The 9607-nt window shown below is 39.2% G+C and overlaps 1 protein-coding gene across 1 annotated transcript; it reads right to left on the bottom strand.

Moving 5' to 3' along the window:
* Positions 1–7084: 7084 nt before the first annotated feature.
* Positions 7085–9607, bottom strand: mis12 (MIS12 kinetochore complex component). The gene is made up of 2 exons (XM_044346763.1): positions 8946–9607; positions 7085–7410 (listed from the first exon to the last, which is right to left on the bottom strand). The coding sequence occupies exons 1-2, from the start codon at positions 9333–9335 to the stop codon at positions 7141–7143; spliced, it is 660 nt and encodes a 219-aa protein (XP_044202698.1). The 5' UTR covers positions 9336–9607; the 3' UTR covers positions 7085–7140.

Here is a 9607-nt window from a genome sequence, read left to right as displayed (position 1 = left end):
CAAGTACATTGTTTAAAACATCACAACAATATACGTAACTTTTCACATGATAAAAACTGATCACAAACTCAAGAAAAGGCCTCAAACACTCAGAGAGGTGTTGAGAACAGACACTAAGCGGAATTTGCATCTTCCTCTCGTCTTTCTGGCAGTGTTGGAGCTCTAGTAAAGCAAAAAACAGAAGGGTTTGGGTTGGAAGCAGCAATGACTATTATTTCTTACTAAAAAAGTTACAGGTCCTCTTTTGATTACATGATGATGTCATGTCCTCTCCCAGATTCACATAAGGGTAGATAATGAGAAAAAAAACACTACTGTTTTGGCAATTCTCCTAAAATGTGCACTGCATTTAGATGGAAACATAACTAATGAAGGTTAACACCACACACCAGTAAAATAAAAATGTAACAGACTTTAGGGAAGACACTTAAAGGTATATTTCAGGCCCTCACAGCGGTTTTAGACAAGAGATGTTCTTCCCTCCTCAATGATCTACAGTGGGAAAAGATGTTTGAAAAGGGAAAAGAGGGTCTGCTGTGGTGTGTTGGTTTCCCTGCTGGGTGACACGTGGGTTTTAAAAAAATCAGACTTACTCACACAGCCTGAGAAAACAATCCTGTCTGCCTGCCTGGCTGTCACTCTCTCCTCCTCTCTCCTCTCCGTCTCTATCTGGGACAGTCAGTCAGTGAGGACAGCTGGCCGGCTGAGTGTGGATGTATATCTGGGTATGTGTGTGTAGGTATCTGGGTTTATGTGTGTGTGTGTGTATCTCTCTCTCTGTCTTTGTGTACGTGTGATCCTGAGAGGTCAGAGGTCAAGCTGTGGTTCACAGAGAGCCACGTTGCTCCCCTCCCGACAGGAAGGGAGGGCACTGTCCATATGTTGTCTTCACTCATACACACGTATAGATTCACACGCTCACACACCATACAGATTGGTAGTCACATATTCCGACAGGTACACGCATGAGCTCACACACACAAACACACACACACACACACACACACACACACAGATACACTCATACTCGTACACTGAAACAGGAACACACAGATAAATACACACATACAGACTGACACTCTCACGCATGTAAACACTCTTTCTCTTCGACACACAAATATGCGTGTTTTACACCACATAAACATCAACACACATGCACAAACACACACAAAAGCTCACTGTATGTCCACTGCCTTATCGGGAAAACTGAGCTCATCCAAAAAGGTCTCCAGGGTGGACGAATCTGAAAACACCAGCTTTGCATTTTAGTGTGTATGAGGACAATGATGCCGTAAAGGCCTCATTATACTTTAAACAAACTAGGACGTTCAATATGACCTGTTTTGTCTCAAGCTGACTGAAGTTGATCAAAGTTCCACACTTGGATCATGTGGTGGCAGCTGAAAAATACTATACGATGCAGTTGAAAGCTCTGGAAAAAGCTAGTAAGTGGACCTTGAGTGACCTTATGCCTGGTCAGGGTTGTGTGGCAGTGAAGTTACCTCTAACTGTCTCATTTGAAATGTTGATAACACAATACAGATGTTTTATTAATGTATTCTTTTTTATTTGTTTATTCATGCTCCCTGAGTTGTCTGACAACAGATACTGACAGAAATACAGATGAGAACAGCCGAACTAATCATGTGTTCGGTTGTATAAGAACACAGTGCAGGTGATGATGGAGAGCAGGAGGGACTGTTTAAAGTAACTGTGCTGTGTCTGTTCCTCTTTACCAGATGTTGGTTGTGATGCATGAAGTTTTGTTGTCGAAAGATGAGATTTAGATATTTTCCTTTTGTTTTTAGGCGTGTCAACGGAGATCTTTTTGAAAACAATATGAAAATGTGAATGCGGCCGCATGTGTTTTTCACATGTAAAGAGTGTTTTCAGATAGCCAGCACACAGGGACGTCAAAGCTGTTTAGGAAAGCATTGTGAAAGTTTGGGACTCTGCTGCAAACTGAAGACACTTTCCTCCTCGACATTCTGTCTCTATTTTGTTTCCCCTCCTCTCAAATACAAACACTGTTCAATTTTTCAAGCCACTCTCTGACTCTTGTTTGGCTCTCTCTCTCCCCCTCTCTGATTAGACGCTTCTTGTCCCTTCAGATTACTTTATTTTCTCTCTCTGGCAACAGGCTCCAGACATACGCAAGCATGTTCAGCCAGCAGACAGCTGCATACAGCTGTGTCCTCGTGGTGTTTGACAACATCTTTTATAAGCTTTACAGGGTATTACACACACACAAGGAAGGCAGAGTTTAGAATTTATTGTAGATTCAAACACACACAGAGAGAAACAGAGGACAGCTGTGTTCAAACGGACACCAACACACACACACACACACACACACACACACACAAACAAACACACAGAAATTTAAACCAACTTTCTGAAGGAACTGGTGATGCAGACCTACAGAGTATCTACGACGTGTAACTGTGAGTCTTTTCAACTGAATCCCAGATCACATGTTATAATCTCCAGAGAAACTGTGGCTTTTCTGCAACGATGGCGGCCAGCAGAGAAATTGTGGTGCGTGCAGCTCCAAACACTCATTTCCTGTTGGTCCACATGAGATCAATTGAAAAGCAGTCTACAAGATGTCTGTGTTACCGTATCTCATATTGATCCAATTAATAGGAAACCATCCCACAATAACAGCTCCACAGATCAGCTTGAATACATGTGACTAATAGATGTATATAAATGAAGTAAAAAGAGTGTTCAGTGGGGGAAGGAACTGTTGTACATGTACACATAAAGCATATTCCCCAACACACTACTTCTTTATGAGGGATAAAGTTAACAATTCATATTTCTGGTTGCTTAAGACCTCCCGCTGTGTTTGTTTTAACCACTGAATACTGTTGAGGTCAAATTTGACCTTTTTTTTTTTTTTTTTTTTTTTACAGTTGAGAGCAGTAAAAACAACCTAAACACCGTTATTTTAGCCTGAAATGTTCAGACTTTCCCCAAAGTGACCCAGAAGATACAAAAAATGAAATATTTCAACTTTAAATCCATTGAAATCATGATGGCTGTTATGTCCTCATGTCCTCACACCATCATTAGTGTGATTGTGAATGTTTTTTCTCCCTAAACAAACAGCGTAAAACCTAAAGAATACACTCTATCTGCTCTCAGAAAGCTTAATTAGGGACTAATCACCCATTTGTGAATCACTGATGAGGTAGTTATGAATGAAAAATACATTTGTGGCTCAGAAATTTGGTATTGAGAATAATTATGAGGGTCAGAATATGAACAGTATGTTAAGGGTTAATTATTTTCAAAGTGTTCACACTCTGTGATAACACAGTTGTACGTGCAGACTGATTTAAAAAAAGTCTGCAGTACAATACCACAAAACAATCTAAAATGAACTTTTATAAAGCACCCTAATTCTTCCTTTTCCAAATCCTCTGTCATAAAGCCTCATATAAGCCTTTTGAGGTATTTGGAAGATTTCTATGTGAAACAGCTCGATCATAGAAACCGCTGACCAGTGCCTCTGGAGTGATCTTTAAATCATAGCCAAGCCAAAAGAAAAATAAGAAATACGATAGCTTTGCCGCATTGTTCTTACAACACTGAATAGTGTTTTTATCCATTATGGCTCGTTTTAAACTGCAGAATAAAAACATGCTTATTGGAAGTGAATTGGATTTTGATGGGGGGCAAAATTTTAATGAAAAGGGATAAAGTGATGTCTGATTCTTAAACCTGCCCTGATGTCTTTTGTCATTTCAGTAAACAAAAAAACTTGCTCTGAGCAAAATGCACAAGCAGCCTGTACGATCATTGTTGTTGCTGCTTAAGAGATGCTGGTCTGATCACCAATATAATCAATAAAGATGACTTAATTAAAACACACACAAACAGTAACATCCACTAGTTCTCACACCTCCCCATTTGGACTGATCATTTCTCAGTCAGTCACAACAAGCAGGTGGGACACACACACACACACACACACACACACACACACACACATACACACACCAGTCTTTCAGGAATGTTGTGGCTAAAACAAATGTTTACTGTTTACATTGGACCTGTTGTTGTTTATATACTTTCACCCATTTCCAATTGTTCATGTTGTTGTGGCTGTAAATCAAACATCAGCAACAACAATCACAGGTTCTGTTCTCCAGCGACAATCACTGAACACTGTTGTTTGTTTGTAATAATGATAAATGATGCAGTTCTCTTCTCACTCGCCTCCTCTGTGTCTGGAGGTCAGAGGCAGTGACTCAGTTTCTCACCTTTAAATCATTTTGAGCTGCCTAATCATTTCACCACCCTGTGATTTATATGCAGTTGGCACATAGTATCCATATTAAAATATGATCATGTAAGTAAACTTTAAAGGTACATTTTGAAACTGCTGTGATGAAGAGGTAAGATGCACCACATTGCACAATAAAGACGAATAAATCAATAAAAAAAGAAATCAGTATTTCCCCCAGTGGTCTGATCCATGTAACATGTATTATCATTAGTGAGGAAACAAACAATCATCAGACGAAAACAAAAACATCAGCGACTGATGTGAAAATACAAATTAAGGTTCCCACCATGTCACTATAAATGATAATATAATATGTGCTGCCCCCTGCTGGTTACTAAGCATGAAGCAGAAGAAGTCTTCATATGGCACCTTTCATCCACAGTGAGCTCAAGTGTAACAATCACATAAAACATATTAATATGCCAGTTCTGAGAGCCTAATTTAGGAGATCCATAACTAACTTCCTGATATGATAAACAGAGAACAGAAAGTGTCTTTAAAGGAGAGTTTCACAGAAAATCTGTCTTTTGAGAATGACATCTTCACCTCCTTAAGGTGTGGCTCTGAAAAGTTTGTGTCTTGCTCCTTAGTGCAAGACAGCAGCTGCAGTCAGCTTGGTTTTATCACAGTTTCAATGAATTCCAAAAAAAAGTACTATCCACCAATAAATCACTACTTATGTCACTATAAAGAGGAGACAGCATGACGCAGAAGTTGTGCAATTAGCTGTGTTGTGGAGAAAGTGTCTATGAAATCTCTGGAGTATGAGTCATTGTTTTGCAGTTCAAATGTAAGTTTAATCATGTTCTCCTCACAAGGGTGACTGTTCTCCACTTCCTGTGTATGATGCTCTCTGTCTGCAGAGTTTGACACTAGAAGGCTGTTTCCACATTCATCTGCTGAAAGAGGAAAGTTCCTCTGTGCTCGACTTAAATCTTGAAAACATCTGGAGTAGGATCTTTAAATCCTTATTTTAAAGCAGGAAAGGGGGTAATGGGTTTAGTTTTGTTTGTTGTCCATTTTAATGCCTCATTATGCAGTATAAACACATTTTATTATAGTGTTACTATACCAAATTGTTACCAAATTGATTTTGCACAATGCACATGTGCAAACTAACAAATTCTATTAAAATAAATGTAATCAAATTATTAGACATTCTTTAATTTAAGCCACATCTTAAAGAAATACTAAATAAAATAGCAAGCTTTGGATACTAATTTATGTTTCCCACTTTGATTTTTCTCCAATTGCAAATCACACTGAATCTTGGAAGCTCTCTGAATCTCCTTAAAATGTTAAGTACTTAAATATGAAGTGTTTGTATTGAACATAAACAGGTCTAAACTTCAAGTGTGGATGGATTACACTAGTAAAGTAACATTGACGTGCAGATTGCGCCCTCTGCTGTCCTGTAATCACCAGATCTTAAACTGTATGTAGATATTTGCAGGATGCATCATAAACAGCTGAGTAATCTAATACATACAATTTAATTACTGTGAAACAATAACTACCACTGTGAAGTTACCTTTACAGTTAAGAAAGTTACAGGTGTAAACAAAGTAGAGTTGAGTTTTTGATTGTGTGTGTGTTGTGTATCTGCTTTATCATTACTGTAGGAGTAATGGATAAACTTAACCATCGTTAGCTGATTTAGCTGCTGTGTGAAAGTGTCTTTTCTAAGGTAGCTAAACTTTACTGAAATAGCGCTATTTAACACTTTATAATATATATGGATAAAAAAAGTTACATAACTATGTACACTAAGCCGTTTCTGTTCAGAAAGATGGACATTCCTTCACACAGTTTTCTTTGTTTTCTTTATTTAATTCATAGTTTCAGTATCAGTTGCCAAAGATAAAGAAATACTCAGCAGAAGAATTAAGTTTATATCTTAAAAATACATTCTGTTGTCAAAGCCATAACCTGTCAGAGTTTGAGTCCTTTTATATGGTGTTTGAGAAGGCGGGTTCTCAGACTTAATTGGATAGTCAATGAGATTAAATGACAGGTAATTAAGATAAGTACTGAATGATGTACAATTAATTTGTTCATTTTGGATGTATTTACGTTAAAATGTTGAAGAATGAATTGAGGCTTTGTCGTTATGTTATTTGTTGTGAACTCTCCCTTCTAGAGTTCTGACGTGATAGGCCAGTTTGAACTGGGAAGGCAGGCGTTCATGCTACATATACATATATGTATGATTGTAATGGGAGAAAGAAGGAGAGAATGGACTGGTTTTGAAGAGCGGCACCAGCACTGCATTGAGCAACTTAAGAACACAGTTGAGATTGTAAATAAATGGCTGCCTATCTCCAGCACGCCTCTCTGCCAGCGTAATGTTTCTTCTTCCTCTTCTTCTTTTATTAATGTTACTTTGGAAAAAGTGTTGAACAGAAGCTTTGCGTTCTTGGAGCAGTAACGTCTGCAGCTACATACGTTGTAGCATTAATTCATTGGTGATTTATTATCTCCAAACAAGATGAAAACTGTTGACAATGCAGTGAATATTAAGAGGGAGATGAAGATGACAACAACATTATCAGCAGTATCTTCTACCTGAAATGTTTTACTGTCCTACCTCACTGCTACAGATCAGTCTTATAAACCCTCGTATCTCTATCAGAAAGAGTAAAAACAGAAAATATTATAAAAGCTCTGGATTAATGTCTATGAAATATCAAATATGAGTAAACATGCACATCCAAACCAAAGAAAGCAGGTGCTGAGCTGAAAGTGAGCAAATCACTGAATAAACAAACAGTTCGCACACTGCAGAGCTCCACTGTCCACTTATTTATTGCACCAAGGTGAAAGATCATAAGTGTGAATTCAGTTCAGTGAGGGGCCTTGCTGCAGACCTCCCCGACAGCTTCCTGCAGTTTCTTTATGGACTCCATCACCAGGCGGAAGCTTTCATGGAAGCTGCCGTTTCCCTCCTTCACCCAGGCCGCCTGGAGCTCTCTGACCCACATCAGGATCCCATCCAGCTGATTCTGCACCTCCTTCTGCTCCTCCAGCTCGGCCAGCAGGGCCTGTCTGGCACAAACTTCTGCTTCGTAGGCTCTCTGCAGGTCCGCCACGGACGATTCCAGTCTGATCACCTCCTGAAACGAACAAATCACGAAAAGAAACCAAATGTTCAATCCTGTTCTCTAAAACATCTGAACACCAATACTGATCAAACCCTCAACAGACATAAATAAATACATAAGATGTGTTGTGTTAACAGACAGTATTGTATCAGTGAGCATGACAGATATTGGATCTATGAAGCAGACACCAATATCAATATTTTAGTGTTTATTTAAAAAAGAAAATCTATAAAATAATATAATTTTAGATAAGAGACAAGATTATTTTGTTATACATTAAATGATCTAGTGTGTGGTGCAGACGAGCCTTTATTATGAGCATTAAATGATGAGCGTGAAAGTTCAATCTTGACCATGAAAAAGTAGTTTCACAAAATAATCTTAACTCAAGGTCCACTTACTTGCTCCCCCCTAAGCTTTCAATCACATCTCACAGCCTTTATTAGCAGATGGAGATATACAAACAATAGTTATCATGTGACTAAACTTCAATACTTTAAGATAACAGAGCCATCTCCATGACAACTGAGTAAACTCTAAATCTGCTGATGAAGACTGTGCGATGCAGCTGAAAGCTTCGAGAAAAGCTAGGAAGTGGACATTGAATCAAAGATTTGTTATCTAAAAGGTGTTAATTCAATTTACGGTCATTTTGGAGGTGTTGCCGTATTGTATTTCTTTATACTACCAGATGTTTCTTATATTTCATCAATGACACAAAACAGTAACATCATAACCTTGATGATTTTAGATTTGCTGCATGACTGCTAGACTTAGTGCTGCAACTAACAATTATTTATTTATTTGAGTATTTACACGATTAATCATTTGGTCAATAAAACATCAGAAAATGTCTAAAAACATCCATCACAACATCCTGGACTCCAATGTGACATCCTCATGTGTCTTATTTGATCCAACCAATAGTCCAAAACTCCAAAATATTACATTTACAGTTACAGTTTTGTAAGACCAAGAAAAGCCACAAATTATAACATCTGAGAGCCTTGAACCAAGAAATGTTTGGCATTTTTACTTGAAAAATGACTTAAATGATTAGTTAATTTCCTGCCAATCGATAATCGACTAATCGTTGCAGCTCTAATTCGACTGCGTTACTTTTAGCTAGATAATAAACTGGCAACTGAGATACTGATATGTTGTATAGAGATCAGTGGGTGTTATAGTGTATACAGGTAAATATGTACAGTTATATCACAGGAATATGATGACTCATATAATTGAAGCTTTCATTTTAGAGTGTTTACATTCACATTGCTTCAACAGATTGAGACTGTAGCCTTGTCATTTTCCTTCTGCACTGTTAAACTTGTGAAGGGGACGAGTTTAGGTATAAAAAGGACAACTAATTATGGATGTGAACACCCTCAAACACAGAAACTGTCCATATTATGCAAATATTTACAGACTGCACAGTTGCTTGTGAGTACATGAATGAAGCAGTGGGTTGTGTGTGACTTCCTCTCATGATACTGAGTTACAAACACTCCCTCCTTCTCCTCCTCCTCCTCCTCCTCCTCACCCACCTGAGGGTCCTGCGGGTGGTCTCGGTGTATCTGGTCCTCGGGCAACAGGACGTTTGGCGGCACGGAGAAGCAGCGGTTCACGAGCAGCGCCTCCATCCGCTCAGACAGCTGCTTGAACCGGTCTAAAAGAACCTGCTGCAGCTCCCGGCTACACTCCCGGGACCGGCACCGGAGCAGCTCCTCAGCCCCGTCCGACTCGCCTTTACTCAGCTGCCTCACACACACCTTCTCCACGACCAGCAACATGTCCCGCAGGCAGTCCTGGAAGGCGCTGTAAACCCGCAGCATGCAGGTCTGTGGGCTGAAACCGAAGAACTGCGTCTCGTACAGTTTTAAAGTCGACGGAGAGAGACTTTCCGCCTCTCCGTCCATTTCTCCGCGTCCATCCATTTCTTCCTCCTCCCCGGGTTTCCCGCCTCACGTTGAATCGCCGATGTTTTGTCTCGTATCTAGATGGTAACCCCAGACCCGCGAAAGATCTCGCGAGAGTGATGTTTGTAACTCAAAGCATGATCTTTCCCTAACCCTAATCAAGTGTTTCTGGTGCCTAAACCTAACCAAATCTTAAATACAGCGTTCTCACATCATAGAATATAATTATTTTGTACAACGTGCACAAAGAAGGAACAACGCATAGAAATCTCGCGAGAGTTTTGGAAATC

Source organism: Thunnus albacares, chromosome 1, assembly GCF_914725855.1.
Source record: "Thunnus albacares chromosome 1, fThuAlb1.1, whole genome shotgun sequence".
NCBI lineage: Eukaryota > Metazoa > Chordata > Actinopteri > Scombriformes > Scombridae > Thunnus > Thunnus albacares.
Note: the sequence above shows the minus strand (reverse complement) of the source record. Positions and strands in the feature narration are given on the sequence as shown.

Coding starts and splice junctions, on each gene's coding strand:
- mis12 (XM_044346763.1), bottom strand. CDS start 9,335: ATGGATGGACGCGGAGAAATGGACGGAGAGGCGGAAAGTCTCTCTCCG. Junction 7,411..8,945: donor ACCACCCGCAGGACCCTCAG/GTGGGTGAGGAG, acceptor TGTTCGTTTCAG/GAGGTGATCAGACTGGAATC.